Here is a 17701-nt window from a genome sequence, read left to right on the forward strand (position 1 = left end):
AACATTGTTTGCTCATCTTCATAAGGTTAGTACTCTTATCTTTCATTAAAATCTGTATTTTTCAACATCTCTTTCTTCATTTTTATTTTCTCTCTCTTTGCTCATAGTTTTGAGCTTTAGTAGGGGCGATCCAAGCTTTAACATTCCAAAATAATCTGAATTATCATTTTTTTTGAATCAGTATCAGTTTTTTTTATTGATTTACTCATTTTTGTTGTTGGATTTTGATTAATTTAATTTAATTTTTGTTGATAAAGGTCAGCTGATGTTGGTGAATTTGTGCTGTTTTTCTGCGATCTCGATTGGTGAAGTTGAGAAAATTTGGAACATTGGTGAATGGGTAGGGAATTTGTGTGAAGTTTTGTAGAGGTTTTTGGGTGTGTGAAAAGTGAAAAATCTTTGAATTTTTGGTTTTTTTTTGNATTGGAGTATTTATTTGAATGATTTCTGGTTGGAGTAGAGATGGAAGGAAGGGGATAGGTTTAGAGATGGAGCAGTATCTGCACTTAAGGCTCCACAATTTAAGGGGGGAACAAATTCTGCCCAACTAACTACTCGAGCTGAAGATTTCAATTTTAAAGGTCAAAAAGTGAAGAAACAAAGAAATGCCTCGGACCCAAAATCGCTTAAGCTGCGTTTCAAAGTTGGCCCTTGGCATCTGCAATTTTCTTAATCAACCCATTGGAACAGATTATGACCTCACATCCAATGAGCGATACCTTATTGTTATCCCCCCTCTCAGATGAGTTGATTAGCTCGTACGTGTGTCTTAAGAATATGTGTTCTGCGAAAATACAGCTTCTTGGATGAAAACTAAGGATCCCTACCTTTGCATATGAATAAGTTGAACTTTTGGACTTATGGTGGCAAAATTGTGAAGATGTATGACATCTTCTTCTTTTTCTTTTTTAATCTTATTTCAATGTAGTAACAACTTTTTAATTTTATATTTGAAAAAGAAGAAGAATAGGAAGAAATAATGTTTTAGCAAAGAATTTTTTTTTTTATGTTTTAGCAAAGAACCTTGTTGCAAAGAAAGTATATAAAGAAATAAAGTGTAAAGGGTATTTTTGTAAACATACACTTTTTAAATAGAAATTATGCAAGATTTGTTTTTTCTAATACATCAAACCAAACAGTATAATGCAGACATAACTAATGCAAGTATTACTACTGCAAGCACTAGTAATGCAAGTATTACTAATACACCCTATTTTGCATTGTTCTTATACACTTTACCAAACGACCCCTTAAGGTTTTCGGGACAATTCGGTGATTCGCCAACTTATTCGGTGGATCACCGATTGAGTAGGTGACCTCGCCCAATTTCCCAGTTAAAGTATGTTCCAGTAAAACGACCATAACTTTTTACTTCGAACTAGAAATAAGAAAAATTCGGTGGTGTTGGAAAAAAGATGCATAGACCTTTAATTTAATAGATCATAGACCACCTAATTCACTATATGTTGAGATTTATTAGTATTTTTAAGTTGACCTATATATGAACTCATGTAAGAACTGAGCCAATAGAATGCTTTGAACTTGGCTTGGTGTTTAAGGACTGTTACGACCCTATTAGATACCCTTTAATTATACTCTTGGTTAGGGACCTTAAAACACACGAGTAAGTAGGTCATCACGTCATCACCCGTTTCAAGCTCATATACTTACGATAAACAATTCAAATTCTTAACAGTAAAATTGTGAGGTGTTCTAAACTTAGAAATTTTCAGGGTATTACAATAAGATAGGGACAAGACTGTACATTTCGTTTTCTCCAAATCTCACTTCTAAAATTTCACTAGATATGTTGTTGTGTAAAACTGAATCTCCTTTTTATAATTGAAATCGAATTTTAAATTATTTGTTTATAATTTTAAATTATTTTTTTTATAATTTTATAAGCTTTCTATTGGATTTTACAATTTAGCTATTCATAAAATAAAAGGCTTATTGAGTTTTTGAGTTCCTTTCTTTTTAGTAATATCTGTTTGTCTTGTTCGAATAATCTATTGACATATCAAATTCAATGTTATTTTCAAAATACAAACAATACAATAATTAAAAAAAAAAATTGTTAGCAAATTTAACTTAAACATATATTAAAATACAAAGTTCCATATTATTTTCAATATCAAAATAATACAATACTTGAAAAATGATATTAACAAATATTACTTTAATATTTTTTTATCGGATGTCCCCGAAGGGACAAAAATATTACTTTAATATATATTGACATATAAAAGGTCAAAACATGTATTTTGTTTGAATAAAAAATGTAACATACAAATATATTTTTACTTTCAAGATTCAAACATTACAATATTTTGTAAATAATTTTAGCAATATTTAAACATATAGACATATTAAATTGATTATATAGACATATTAAACTTTTCCTATATTTAAACATATAGCGACTCGTTTTTAAATATAGGGAAAGTTTCATATATGACAAACTTAATTGATGAAATAACATTAGATTAATATAGTTTACATAATTACATTCGGGTATAGTTTAGATATTTAGGTATCTTTAATTTTGTATATAACATTTCTTTTGTTTTTTTATTAATACAAATTTTTCTTAAAAAAATGGATTGTAACTGAAGCGTTAAATAAGGTAACAATAAATTTAGATAATGCCATAATTTAAGGTAAACGTTCAAAATCACATTCTTTTCAAAATAAGAATTATACAGCAATTGAAAGACAAAAGAAACTTGTTTTTGTGCATGAACGAAGCATCAATTCAACTATTTTTTTTCTTGATATATTCAAAGACAATTAATGTTTCATTAGAGGAAACTTCATGTTTTTATTGCAGTAATTATCATTTGGCAATAACCGCCTCTATTAGATGTAGGCCAACTTTCACATATGGCAAATGAAAAATTCATATTTGTATGATATAACAAAGTTTGCATAATTGCTCCATAGCAAACATATAACTGTATAATTCGCTATACATATACAACTGTATAATTCGCTGGCCTAAATTGTATAATTCGCTGGCCTATTTCACTGCAATTGTATAATTCGTTGGCCTATTTCGATGCAATATGTGTATAAAATTTGCTTTGCATACAATTGAATTGAAGTAAAATGTTTGTATATTGTATAATTATAAATGTATAGGAAGAAGATATATGTTTTTCTCTCGCTTTATACAAAAACAGAAACACAATGTATACACTTTTGTTGTATAAAGCGAGAGAAAGATATATTATAAAATAGACATTTATATTCAAAATTTACGCAATCTAAGAATATGGTAAGTAATTTTATAAATTATTCTATTTATTGATACGACTTATTCTGCAATCTCGAACTTCGTCCCGTCTCTCTCTTTCTAGGTCTCTTGCGACCTCTTTGCAATTGGTTTCGATGGGCAACAACTTTTGCGAGAACACTCAAATCGACTATGAAGTCTGATGCAGAAGGGGAAGACAAGGAATAACGCGATTCCTCTTTAAATTCGGATGCTGACCCATCTTCGCTTTCAGTATCAGAAGAAGATTAGGGTATGTGTAGAGTTATCAACTGATTTTTGAGTGATAAATCTCTTTTCAATCGAATGATTAATTTTGAATCCTTTACCATTTTTCGTGTTTGACATTTTTTTTTTCGAATTCACATCTAATTAAGAACGAGAATCACACGAAAAAAAAAATTTCCAACTAAAATAACTAATAAGATGTGATTGCTCCGTCCTTCGACCAGTAGTGACTCATAAATCTCACTTGGAATACATGTCTAAATGGGGAAAGTGATTATCCAATCGTAGAAGGGCGGGGCAATCAATTAAGACATTGGCTTTTTGTATAAATTGAGAAAAACCCTACACAAAGCTTTCATCTTTTTGTCTCTGCTTCAACACTCACCATAGACACAGTTGATGGCCGAATAGCTCTCTCTTCTTGCTTTCACAAACAATGGCCCCAAAAACCAAATCCCGCTTAGTAGACCAGCCTCCTTCTGCATCGTCCTCTGAAGAACAAGAATTGGTGGAGGAATCCCAGGAAGAAGAAGAACAACAACAACAATCGAGGGAGGAAGAAGGAGAAGAAGAATCAGGGGAAGAAACTGAAGAACCCAAGACAGCACATCCTGTTGTAAAGAGATCCATCACTCAGAAACTCCAATTTTCTTCTGATTCCGGCAGCGAGAGTGGGTCAGGATCCGAATCCGGACATTCCCTGCCTTCCCCTTCTGCATTGGACTTCACCGTCAAGCCCAGTGTTCCTGCTAAAGCTGACACCCCATCGAAGCCAGCAGCAAAGAGGCAGCGAGATACCCAGACAGAGAAAGGGAGGAAGAAGCCCAAGATTGCAGAAGAAGAGGAGAAAAAATCAGCTGCTACTCCTCGCAATCTATGGAGCGATGACGACCAGCTTGCTCTACTCAAAGGGATTGCTGAATACAAGGCGGTAAAAGGTGTGGAACCTATTGCCGATATGTCTGCTTTTCATGAATTCATCAGGGGGAAGTTGCAGGTTGAAGCTTCAAAGAAGAGACTCCGAGACAAGGTAAGGAGGTTAAAGACGAAATATTTGACTAATGTGAAAGATGGTGAGGAGCCAGTTTTCATGAAGGGTCAGGATTATCTAGTTTTTGAGCATTCAAAGAGGATTTGGGGTGCCCCTGGAACTAGTAATGGAGTTAGCACTAATGGCACAGCTAAAATTACTGTTGAGGTTAACAAGAGTTCTGAACCTAAGAGAAGTGCGAAAGTCAGCAAACCCAAGGATGATGAGAAACATAAGGCAGAAGAGAAACAGGTTGCTGTAAAAGAGGTGGTTAAGGAGGATATATTTAAGGGTGATCAACTGGATTTCCAGTCCGAATTTCCACATTTGACTGCTTCATTTGAAAGTATGGCTGGCATGTCTACAATGTATCCGAATGGAACAAGTTTTTTGAAGGAGAAGATGAGTTCCATTGCTACTGACAAGACCAAAGTGTTGGATAAGAAGTGGAAGAAACTGGAGGATGACGAAGCTGCCTTGATGGTGAACCGTTTAGATTTGATTGCGGAGCATTACAAATTGGTGATCAATGCAATGAGTGGTAACTAGATGCTGATGGATCATGTTCTATTCGATGCTACAATTTCCGATACTGTTTCGGTGGAGTTTTAGGTTTTGTTTCATATAGTCTTGTTTCTCAAGACAGTTTTCTTCCCGCGATGATGTACTTATGTTTAGTCCGCGAGGTAGATTTAGTTTATCAAGTTGATCCATACATTTTATTGCTTAGTTTTACTAGTGAACTGGTTTGATGATATCCGCTGTGTTGCTTCTTATATATGTTAGTGTGGTATGGAGTGATTGGCTTTACTAAGGGGTTGCAATGAAATGCCTACACATTCCTATCATATATGCCATATACGGTGGAAGCAAGCTTAATGATAGCTAAAGTGGAATGTCTGAGAGATGTTCAGGTTCATCCTTTGTAATATGTAATTTCCTAAACCAGATGGAAATATATTTAAATGTGATCTTTCTCAATTTTTGCAGTTTGTGTTGATTCACTTTGTTCTCTATCGTTGTTCATGCCAGCTTATCATACGAGTTAATTGATTTGGGGAGGTGGTGGTGGGTTAGTTACAGTTTCATCGAGATATTTCTTTTGATATAGAGTGCAATGTTGTTTCCTGCTTCTTAGGTGTTACCTTTAACTGCTTATTCTCTATTTTTTCCCAGTGAAGATATTTTGCAGCGCATGAATGTGCACATATACACCTTTATATGTGTGTGCATGTCAACACACTTGCACTTCTGAAACCATTGAGGTCAGTTATCATTTAAATTCTCAATATCTATTCGTTTTATTTAGGTCCATTGCATTCCTATACTGAATAATTAGGTCTTAAAAGACAAATTAGGGGTTGCCTTAATCTCCCAGACATCTCTCTATGGTATCTATTGACTAGTTTAATCTCAACTGTTTGGCATAACTCATGTAGATCTCTTGGTTTGATTGTGTTCTGTTTTTAACCAAGTCTACATAGATTTCAAAGAACTTCAGGGATTGTAAACTATTTTTTCAATGTGATTTTAGTTCACCTATTAAACATGGGAAAATTATGCGGCTAATCAAACTTATACTATTTAATTAATCATCATAGCTATAGTTTGCTATAATTATCATTCGCGACTAACATTATACATTAATTACGTGGGCTGACTTCGAGTTTGTATAATTAGTCATGTTTGTATATGTATAATTCGCCAGGATATACAAATAAATATGTATAATATACAATTTAATAACCTATATACATATACAATTCATCTCTCTCTCGCTCTCTGCCGTCTCTTGCTCGCCTCTCTCCTCCTTCTCTCAATCTCGCTCGCCTAAATCTCCTCTCTCCCAATCTCGCTTGTCATTTATACAAATGTATATGTATAATATACAATTATATACAACCATATACATATACAATTCACCTCTCTCCCACTCTCTGCCCTCTCTCGCTTGCCTCTATCCTCCCTCTCTCGGTCTCGCTCGCCTCTCTCCTCTCTCTCCCAGTCTCGCTTGGCTCTCGCCTTCCTCTCCCAATCTCTCTTGCTATATATACAAATACATATGTATAATATACAATTATCTAACCAATATACATATACAATTCCCCTCTCTCTCACTCTTTTTCCCCTCTCTCTCACCTCTCTCTTCTCTCTCTTCCAGTCTCGCTCGCCTCTCTCCTCCATATAACATGTAGTTACAAATTGTAATTATCAAACTATAGCTATGGAGAGTAATTTATTATTTGTAAGTGGTTATATGTGAAAGATTCCTGATAAAAGCCTTAGTTATCGTGTTGTCAAACTTCTAAACCAGTGTATTTTGGAGGTCTTAACACACGGGGAAGGCGTCTAACTTTATATCTTCTATATGTGCCACCTGCACTCTTTTAGATGTAATAAGTTCTGACATTTTCCAATTTACTTATGTCTGAAAGTGTTGTCCAGTTTTATAAGATCTTAAATCTGTTTTTAATATCAGTTCTTTGACAACATTATCTTATGAACACCTTGAGCATCTCAGAAATGCAATTAACTGCTGTATAATAGTCTGTTACACAATTATTCTATCCTGAATTATGTTTTTATCACATGGAACCGTTCTATGATTCTTTTGGTTTCAGCCCTCCTTGTATGGATCTCTCTGTCATACCTTTTTTCCCTGATAGACTCAGAATATATATCTAAATTGTTTCTATTGAAATACAATTAAATAATAAAAGTATGTTCTGCCTAATAACTGTCTTTTTGATGAGATTATCACATATGTTAATAAGATATCAAAGTAGGCAGAGAACCTGAGATCGAATGTCTCCTCCACCCAAATAATCAAACTGAATATCTAGGTGCCTGACCCATGAAAAAATCAAGCCCGTCCGCCCGCACGCGAGGGGGCATGTTGAGAATATACTTAATAATAAAAGTGTGTTCTCTCTGAGCAGAAGACATTGTTGGAGCTGGTAAATGAGTCACCAATATTGCTTTGTGCACCTTTATATGAGTTAGAAATACCAACTTGATTAGCAAGTTCAGAAGGAGGTTGAGGTCGTCGAAAATAGACCTCAAAATTTGGAGATGGAGTTGGGGTTGGAATAGTTTGAATGAGAAGGACTGCTACGGCCTTCTGATTTTTCGTATTAGGAGAAAAACACAGAGATGTCTCGAAAAAAGTAACATTTGCAGTGATCAAGCACTTATTGATAGAGGGATCAAAGCCAAATGTAACCTTTTTGTAGACTAGAATACCCGAGAAAGACACATTTGAAGGCCTTGTTCTGAAGTAGCCAATAAAAGTAACAAAATAATGAAATCCTAAGAAAAAATCACATGACTTGCACGCCATATATTTGAATAAACAGTTGCAAACATAGAGGTGGCCCGTTTATTGATGTGTTTTAGGAAAGAGGCAGGATTGTGCTCACCAATCTAACACGACTCACATTTGGACGAAGATAAACTAGATAAACTTGGGACCATCTTTTGCAATTTCAAGAGACTTGGATAACCCAATTGACTATGGAGCAATTTAGAAGAAACAATATCTAGTGTTGGGATAGAGAGTAGGTACAATCCCTATGACTCACCTGTCCCATGCTCTGATCCTTCACAAGAACAAAATCATTAAAGAAGGTTACAATGCATTTCATGTTTTTTGTAAATTTTGCTAATAGAAATAAGATTATATGGACATTCAGGTGCAAAAAAGATTGAGTTTAAAGGTATGGAATGATTTTGAGAATATAATTAAATAATAAAAGTGTGCTTTCTCTAACTGCTTAAACCTTTTTTTTATAATGAGTAATCCGTCCGGTGACCCTTTGGACCAATCACAACCTTGTAAACTCGGTGGGTGATGGGCCCGCCCTTCTACCCTCACTTTGCATGGTGTGGGGCTTGAACTTGCGACCTAAGCCACAAATCCTCCACCTTTTGCCACTCGAGCTAGTCCTTGGGGGCTATTTATGTATATCTTGTATATGTTATTTGTATGTATATATTTTTTTTAAGTAGCGACTCATTTTCAAAATGTGACAAGAACTAAACAACTGGTTCTATTAAATGTAGATGTCAATGCTATTATTAGAGAGTAAAAGAACACGAAATCCAAATTGTAAACCCAGTCTGGCCCATTTAGCCCGTTAACTACACTAACAAAGGTATGGTTCTAAGCCGGACATCCTTTCCCTGGGCCCCATTCTCACCCCTTAACATTAGCTATGGTTAGCGCAACTACAGTGTGACCACATTTTTATGAATCAGATTGTCCCAGCCTGACTGAATGATATCCTTACTTCAATGTTTGAACTATTAATAATTTCTTTAATGAGCAAGAAAAATTATGGAATGTATATTTATATTCAAAATATATGTAATTAAGAATATGGTAAGTTTATTTATGAAATTTTCTATTTATTGATATACTTCTTCTGCAATCTTCAGGCTTCTTTCCCCCTTCTCTTTCTAGGTTTTCTTGCCGCCTCTTTGCTGCTGTTTCGAGAAACAACTTTTGCATAAACAAATGGAAGAAGAAAAACAGGTTGCTGTAAAAGAGGTCGTTACGGGTCATCAACAGGATTTCCAGTCCAAATATCCACGGTTGGCTGCATCATTTGGAAGTATGGCTGGCATGTCTACAGTGTATCCGAATGGATCGAGCTTTTTGAAGGAGAAGATGAGTTTGATTGCTACTGACAAGGCTGAAATGTTGGAGGAGAAGTGGAAGAAACTGGAGGATGACGAAGCTGCCTTGATGGTGAAGCGCTTAGATTTGATTGCGGAGCATTTCAAATTGGTGGTTGATGCAATGAGAGGTAACTAGATGCGGATGGATCATGTTTTATTCAGTGCTACAAGTTCTGATGTTGTTCCGGTGGAGTTTTAGATTTTGTTTTGATGTAGTCTTGTTTCTCAAGACAATTTCTTCTCGCGTTGATGTACTTGTGTTTAGTCTGTGAGGAAGCTTTAGTTTATCGGGTTGATTCAAACATTTTATTGCTTCTTTTTAGTTTTTCTATGAACTGGTTTGGATGATATCCGCTGTGTTTGCTTCTGGTTCATCCTTTTAATATGTCATTTCCTATTCCAGATGGAAATATATTTAAATGCGATCTTTCTCAGTTTTTGCCGCTTGTGTTGATTCACTTTGTTCTCAATTGTTGTTCATGCCAGCTTATCATACCAGTTAATTGATTTGGGGTGGGGGTGGTGGGTTAGACAGTTGTCCAAAATCCTAGAGGTTTTATGTCCTGCTATAAATCTAAAAGAACTTGAATTATCATGGAAAAATTTCTTACAGGCAATGCTTCTTAGGTGTTTCCTTTGACTGCTGATTTCTACTCTTTCCTAGAGAAGATATTCTGCAGCACATGAATGCACACAGATACACCTTTTATATGTGTGTGTGTGTCTACACACTTGGATTTATCGTCATTCAATCAACTATGTTTCAATTCTGAAACCATCGAGAGGTCAGTTATCATATGAATTCCTAATATCCATTTGTTTTGTTCAGGTCCATTGCATTCAAATTAGGGGTTTCCTGTATCTCCCACACATCTCTATATGGTATTTACTGACTAGTTTAATCTCAATTGTTTGGCATAACTCATGTAGATCTCTTGGTTTGATTGTCTTCTGTTTTTAACCAAGTCTACATGGATTTCAAAGGACTTTAGGGATTGAAAACTTTTTCTCCGTGACACATAGTTATCGTGTTATCAAACCTATAAACCAGTGCATTTTGGAGGTTTTAACACATGGGGAAGCCATCTAACTTTATCTCCTAAATGTGCTACCTGCACTCTGTTAGATGTAACAAGTACTGATATCTTCCAGTTTTCTTGCATCTAAAAGGGTGTCCGGTTTCACAAGCTCAGAAATCTGTTGTCTGTTGTGATATCAGTTTTTTGACAAATTTTGTCTTATGAACATGTTGAGCATCTTAAAAATGCAATTTACTGCCGTATATTAGCTTGTTACACGATCATTCTATCCTAAACTATGTTTTTATTGCATGGAATCGTTAGGCTTCTATTCGTTTCATCCCTCCTTATTTGGCTCTCTCTGTCATACCTTTTTCCTGGTAGACTTTGAATAGATATCTAAATTGTTTATGTTTAGAATATAATAATATGATAGAAAGGTGTTTTTTCTCTAATCGCAAGTTTTGGGATAAGATGGTTACACACTTTAGTATGGTATCAGAATAGACAGAGGTGTTGAGATTGAATCTCACCACCACCTAAAAATCAAAAAGAATTTTCACGTGCTTGACCGATAAAAAAATTAGGCCCGCTCACACGCATGTGAGGGGACGTGTTGAGAATATATTTAAATAATAAAGAGTTAGAAATACCAACTAAATTAGCAAGTTCATAAGGAGGTTGAGGTCGTCGGGAATAGACCTTAAGATTCGGAGGTGGAGGTGGGTTGAAATATTTGATTGGGAAGCTCTGTTATGCCCTTCTTATTTTTTGTATTAGGAGAAAAATACGGAAAAATCTTGAAAAAAAAAGTAGCATTTGCGAGGTCAAGTACTTATTGGTAGAGGGATCAAAGCATCTGTAACCTTTTTGTAGACGAGAATACTCTTGAAGGGCACATTTAAATGCCTTGTGTTGAAGCTTATCTTTTTCGGGGTAATGTTATGAACAAAATAGGTGCAACTAAACATACCAACAACATACTCGAGACTTGCATTATACATACTACTAGAATCGAAAATAGGGAGAACTAGGGAGATGAACATTCGACAATTTCATTAGGAACAACCCTAGTTTCGGTTTTCTTGAATTCAAAACGTTTGAAAAGCCTCCTTGGAAAAGGAATCCAAGAGAGAAAACTCATACCTTACTGTAGAATTGAATCCACGAAAATCACCATGTACTTTGCATGAGAATCTTGAAGAATTGCCTTGAAATCGCCTAAGGAGAATCGAGAGTATTTTTCTATTTTTCGCACGTTTATTCACTGTTTTTCAGTCGTGGGTTTCTAATGGATAAACGTGAGTCTAAGTCTTGGGAACTGAATATTGACTAATTCAACTTAAGCTAAATAACTTAATTAAATAAATCAATTAGCTAATTAGCAAAATGCCCCTCCTAAATTGACTAAAAATAAGAGAGTATTTGACTTAGCCAAATTCTGAAAAATTGCTAAGGGTCTCGGGTTTGACCATGAATTTAAATTAATTAATTAAGTTGCTAATTTAATTCATTAAGTGACCTAGGGTAATTACTAAAGTACCCCTAAGTCACTAGGACCATAACCAACCCCTTTGGACCATCCTAGGTTAGATACTAGGATGTTTCTTTAGTTAGTTATTTGGCTAGTGTCATCTAGTTAGGTCTTAGGATTTCGGGCACACTAGTTAGTTCATTTTAGTTAATCCTAGGTTAGTTAGCTAGTTAGGTAAGTTAGTTAGATCCTAGGATTGGTTAGGAAGTTCGGCCCCACGTGGCTTGACCCGACGCATGCCGACCCTTTAACCGCCCTAACCGAATCGGTTGGGCTTGATCGCTTGGTCTCTTAAGCACATGTGTTGCCGTGCACTTTCCTAACCGTGCACTCTGTAGTTGCACTTGGAAAGTTCACTTCTTGTCCCAAGGATCCTCACCATGTCCTTGGGCACTGCTTAATCTACATGATCATATTTTAAATGATCATGTGCTATGGTACCTAGGCTTGACACTTGGATGCCTCGTACCTAATATGTGTAAGCTATGAAATCAAAAAATTTAGTTTAGGGTCTTCATTGTAGGTACAATTTCTAAACAAACTTGGATTGAAGTATTTAAACATCAAAGTATATTTTAAGTTACTTGTTAATACATAGAAATTGGCTAACACCCTTAAGCCAATATTCTCTAACATGCCCAATAGTACTCAATATTGGACATTGGGATGCCTATGTATCCCAATACATATTCTTAAAACCTAATAAAACTCTTCACTAGACAAGTACATTTTCTGGAATATTACATTAATCCATCCATTTTATATACTTAAATACATATTATTTATATTATTATAAACACTTAATATGATAATCTTAATTATTGATAGAATATTTAATAAGTTTGATATTATATATCATTTTAATCTAATGTAGTGGAAAGCAACAATTTAACTTTTTTTCTAAATTCCTTCTCATTTTTAATAATAATAATATATATTATTATTATTATTATTATTATTATCATGTTTTAATGGAAAATTGACTTCTCAAAGTCCTCAGGCATTACTATTTCATTAAAAAAAAAGTAAATTTCTAGCATCCAATAATATTTATATTTAATATTTGACTGACTTTTCAATTTTTTTAGATATTTTACTATTTCATTAAAAAGGAAAGTAGACTTTTAGCATCCCATAATATTTATTTTTAATATATAATTACTAATAATATATGATTTTTAAAAAAAAGTTTTTTAGTATAGGTATAAAATGATACTTCAACTTTACATTTTGGAGCTTCTCACTTATAATAATTACTAGTCATGGACACGTGCTTTGCACTTGAGTTCGACAAAAATATTATATATGGTAAGAGTTACATTAAAATCACATCAAACAAAAATGAAATTTTAACTAAAAATATTAAAATCACATTTAGAAGAATTTCAAAAATGATTTAACGAAAAAATATAAATGAAATAAATAGACAACCTATATAAATGACTTCTTTATTATAAAATATAAATGACAAATAATTAGATATTTCGATAACCTGTCAAATTTGGATAACAAATGTGATAAATAATTTACCTTATTATATTATTAGGTCGAAACCTACAATATATTAGTTTGTTACTTTTCTAAGAAAGTGACAATACACACATAACACACCTGTACCAAAGTTTGCATTATCATATGTACTTGTAACAAGTATATATGTTGTCTCCATATTACATTCAAATGACATAGTAAGTTAATTGTTCTTTGTAGCATGAACAAAAAATTCCAATAGTTTGTTCATGGTTATTTTTCATACTTATCATATTTTAATTTTTTATCCTTTTTTTTTCTAACTTTATCATTCATATTTGACTTTTAAGTACTACTTCATATTAAATTAAATTACTTCATTTGTTAGAATATGTCTTCTTCAGATATTTTCTCAATTTCTTTTGCTCTATATTGTTGAGGGAGAAACATTAGTTATCCTTTTTACCTCGGAAGCTAGGAGATTGAAGAAAAATAAATTTCAATAAGTCATTGTCAAACTGAAGTTATCAAGGAGGCTCTACTTTGTGAAATACACATGCATTAAGTTATTAAAATCTAATTAAAAATACAATAGTCATATGGATATCAAATTTATTAAAAAGTAATCATGTAAAAAAATGCAAAATTATTGGAGAGGCATGTTGCATACCTCATTTGTATCGGCGCAATTTCTACTAAAAGTTTCATTTAATGTCTGCAAAAGAACCACCTTACCTAAGAAAAAATCACATCATAAGTTCATAAAATAAAATTTTAGCAGTATATTTTCATGTGAGAGATCAAACACTTATATCAATTTAAGAATATAATTTGAATGATAACAAAAAATGAAAAATCTCAATGTAAAGAAATACTTGAAAAAACAAAGTATGATAAGAGATTTATGCTCTCTAAATCAAATTCAAATGTACAATATTGTCATTAGAAGACAACGTGTAAGAAACTTATTTATAGTGATTTCTTGAAAAGATAAAAAGCCATTCAACTTTAGTGGTGATTTCATGTAGAATTAAAAAGTTATTCAAATTTAATGGTGTTTCTTGAAGAGTTGAAAAATTATTCAATTTGAATAGTTTCACACTAATCATTATTTATAAGAATAATATGATAATGATAAATAAAAAGTTGAAGGGTCTTTTCTTAATCCAACTTTAGACTAAGCATCTTCTCACTTATAATATAAAATATAATAACAATTATATAATATGATATATCATAAATAAAAAATAAAAGAATAATAATATAATATATGAATGATATGATATGATGATGTATACATTGTTTTTATCTATTATAAATTTTCAAATTCCTCGATTCTGAGAATTATGATTAAGATTAAAAATAATATCAATGTAGTCATTTATCAAGGAATAATTTAATTACTAAAGGACTCAAATTTTGTCATTATGCAATGAAAATATTTGTATTTAATTAAATGATTAAGTCAATTTTAATTTAATAAAATGGCAAAATGATAAAAAAATAAAAAATAAAAAATAAAAGAATAATATATGTGTATGTGTTGATATATGATTATGCCTTTTTTCCCCCTACAAATAACATATACTCAGCAGTATTATAATACAATTGGTATAATAGCAAGTACTATATATGTTAGGACATTGGCTTTTTGTACAAATATAAGAACCCTTGCACAAAGGGCTTTCATCTATTTCTCTTTGCTTCATCACTCACCATAGACACCGACGACGGCCGAATAGCTCTCTCTTCTTGCTCTCAGAAACAATGGCCCCCAAAACCAAATCCCGCTTAGTAGACCAACCTCCTTCTGCATCATCCTCTGAAGAACAAGAATTGGTGGAGGAATCCCAGGAAGAAGAAGAACAACAACAACAATCGAGGGAAGAAACTGAAGAAGAAGAAGAAGAAGAACCTCCAGTTGTGAAGAGATCCATCACTCAGAAACCAGTCAAAACCGCTCAGAAGCTCCAATTTTCTTCTGAGTCCGACAGCGAGAATGGGTCAGGTTCCGAATCGAAAAAATCGGATCATTCCCCGCCTTCGCCTTCTGTATCAGAATTCACCATTAAGCCGATTGTTTCTGCCCCATCGAAATCAGCAGGAAAGAGGCCGCAAGAAGCCCAGAAAGAGAAAGGGAGGAAGAAGCCCAAGATTGCTGAAGAAGAGGATAAAAAATCAGCTGCTACTCCTCGCAGTCTATGGAGCGATGACGACCAGCTTGCTCTGCTCAAAGGTATTGCTGAATACAAGACGGTAAAAGGTATGGAACCTAATGCGGATATGACAGCTTTTCATGAATTCATTAGAGGAAAGTTGCAGGTTGAGGTTTCAAAGAGTCAACTCAGTGAAAAGATAAAGAGGTTAAAGAAGAAATTTTTTACTAATGCGAAAGGTGATGAGGAGCCAGTTTTCATGAAGGGTCAGGATTTTTTAGTTTTTCAGCATTCAAAGAGGATTTGGGGTGCCCCTGGAACTAGTAGTGGAGTTAAGGAGATTGTTACCAATAGCACTAATGGCAAAGCTAAAAAGACTGTTGAGGCTAAGAAGAGTTCTGAACCTAAGAGAAGTGGTAAAGTTAGCAAACACAAGGATGATGAGGAACATAAGGAAGAAGAGAAACAGGTTGCTGTTAAAGAGGTGGTTAAAGAGGATATAGTTAAGGTTGATCAACAGGATTTCCAATCCGAATATCCACGTTTGGCTGCATCATTTGAAAGTATGTCTGGCATGTTTACTATTTACCCAAATGGAACAAGTTTTTTGAAGGAAAAGATGAGTTTGATTGCTCCTGACAAGGCTAAAGTATTGGAGGAGAAGTGGAAGAAACTGGAGGATGATGAAGCTGCCTTGATGGTGAAGCGCTTAGATTTGATTGCGGAGCATTACAGATTGGTGGTTGATGCAGTGAGAGGTAACTAGATGCTGATGGATGATGTTTCTATTTGGAACCGACAAGTTCTGATACTGTTTTGGTGGACTTTTAGATTTTGTTTCATGTAGTCTTGTTTCTCAAGGCAATTTCTTCTCGCGTTGATGTACTAATGTTTAGTCGGCGAGGTAGATTTAGTTTTTCAGGTTGGTTCATACATTTTATTGCTTCTTTAGTTTTACTAGTGAACTGTTTGAATGATGATATCCGCTGTGTTGCTTCTTTTATATGTTAGTGTGGCATGGAGTGATTGGCTCTATTAAGGGGTTGCAATGAAATGCCTACACACTCGTATCATATAATGCCATGTATGATGGAAGCAAGCTTAGGAACAACTGAAGTGGAATGTCTGGTTCATCTTTTGTAATATGTCATTTCCTATTTCAGATGGAAATTTATTTAAATGGGATCATTCTCAGTTTTTGCAGCATGTGTTGATTCACTTTGTTCTCAATTGTTGTTCATGTCATACCAGTTAATTGATTTGGGGAGAGGGTGGGTTAGTTACAGTTTCCTCTAGATATTTCCTTTGATATAGTGTGCAATGTTGTTTGCTGACTAGAGAGTTGTCCAATCCTAGAGGTTTTAAGTCCTGCTATAAATCTAAAAGACCTTAAATTATGATAAGAAAATTTTCTTAGGTGTTTCCTTTAACTACTGATTCTCTATTCTTTCCTAGTGAAAATTTTCTGCAGTGCATGGAATACTGAATGATATGGTCCATTTATTTTGTTCAGGTCCATTGCATTCCTATACTGAATGATATGGTCTTAAAAGTAAGATTTGTTCAGATTTTTTTGGTTTTAACCAAGTAAAGTATACATGAATTTGAAAGGACTTAAGGATTGAAACCATTTTTCTCCGTATGACTTAGTTCCCCTCTAGAAATCTTAGTTATCTTGTTGTGAAACCTACAAAGCAGTGCATTTTGGAGGTCTTGACACTCGGTGAAGCCATCTATATTTATCTTCTATATGTGCTATCTGCAGTCTGTTAGATGTAATAAGTTCTGACATTTTCTAATTTACTTGTGTCTAAAAGAGTCGTCCAATTAATAAGATCATAAATCTGCTTTGATATCAGTTTTTTGAAATTTTATCTTAATGAATATGTTGATCATTTTAGAAATGCAATTTACTGTTGTATAATAGTTTGTAATCATTCCATCCTGAACTGTGTTTTTATTGCATGGAACTCTAGCATTCTTTTTGTTTCAGCCCTTCGGATTTGGCTCTTTCTCTGTTATACCTTTTTCCTGGTAGACTCAGATTAGATAACTAAATTGATTCTGTTGAGAATATAATTAAATAAAAAAAATGTTTTCACTTGAGATGATCACACTTAAATTCAGTATCAGTATCAGTGCGTACCGAGGTTCTGAGATTGAATTTCACCAAAATAAAAAAGAAACCACGTGCTTTTTCCCATGAAAAAATCAGGCCCTCACTTGAGTGAGATTGTTAAAAATATAACTGAAGTGTGCTTTGTTGGAATTTGAAGGACTCCTATGACCTTTTCATTTTCCGTATTGGGA

At 33.8% G+C, this 17701-nt stretch overlaps 3 protein-coding genes across 6 annotated transcripts; all 3 read left to right on the plus strand.

Annotated features, from left to right (window-relative positions):
* Window positions 1–3313: 3313 nt before the first annotated feature.
* Window positions 3314–5513, plus strand: LOC107024063 (STOREKEEPER protein-like). The gene is made up of 2 exons (XM_015224946.2): window positions 3314–5218; window positions 5319–5513. Exon 1 carries the CDS (start codon window positions 3939–3941, stop codon window positions 5079–5081), a length of 1143 nt encoding a protein of 380 aa, XP_015080432.1. The 5' UTR covers window positions 3314–3938; the 3' UTR covers window positions 5082–5218; window positions 5319–5513.
* LOC107024064 (STOREKEEPER protein-like) lies at window positions 5320–9654 on the plus strand. 4 transcript variants are annotated; one of them, XM_015224947.2, is made up of 4 exons: window positions 5320–5446; window positions 5523–5604; window positions 5709–5797; window positions 8995–9654. In XM_015224947.2, exons 3-4 carry the CDS (start codon window positions 5732–5734, stop codon window positions 9346–9348), a joined length of 420 nt encoding a protein of 139 aa, XP_015080433.1. In that variant the 5' UTR covers window positions 5320–5446; window positions 5523–5604; window positions 5709–5731; the 3' UTR covers window positions 9349–9654. The 4 variants fall into 4 exon arrangements, with proteins under 4 accessions (XP_015080433.1, XP_015080434.1, XP_015080435.1 ...); XM_015224948.2 differs by having other exon boundaries at window positions 5523–5600; XM_015224949.2 differs by having other exon boundaries at window positions 5523–5600; window positions 5714–5797.
* A 5222-nt stretch (window positions 9655–14876) lies between these two features.
* On the plus strand, window positions 14877–16597 carry LOC107024075 (STOREKEEPER protein-like). Its single transcript, XM_015224965.1, has one exon. The coding sequence runs from the start codon at window positions 15003–15005 to the stop codon at window positions 16155–16157; it is 1155 nt and encodes a 384-aa protein (XP_015080451.1). The 5' UTR covers window positions 14877–15002; the 3' UTR covers window positions 16158–16597.
* The last annotated feature ends 1104 nt before the right edge of the window (window positions 16598–17701 follow it).

The sequence above is a fragment of the Solanum pennellii genome, chromosome 7 (genome assembly GCF_001406875.1).
Source record: "Solanum pennellii chromosome 7, SPENNV200".
NCBI classification, from domain to species: Eukaryota; Viridiplantae; Streptophyta; class Magnoliopsida; order Solanales; family Solanaceae; genus Solanum; species Solanum pennellii.

Coding starts and splice junctions, on each gene's coding strand:
- LOC107024064 (XM_015224947.2), top strand. CDS start 5,732: ATGTGCACATATACACCTTTATATGTGTGTGCATGTCAACACACTTGC. Junction 5,798..8,994: donor GCACTTCTGAAACCATTGAG/GTCAGTTATCAT, acceptor TTCTCTTTCTAG/GTTTTCTTGCCGCCTCTTTG.
- LOC107024063 (XM_015224946.2), top strand. CDS start 3,939: ATGGCCCCAAAAACCAAATCCCGCTTAGTAGACCAGCCTCCTTCTGCA.
- LOC107024075 (XM_015224965.1), top strand. CDS start 15,003: ATGGCCCCCAAAACCAAATCCCGCTTAGTAGACCAACCTCCTTCTGCA.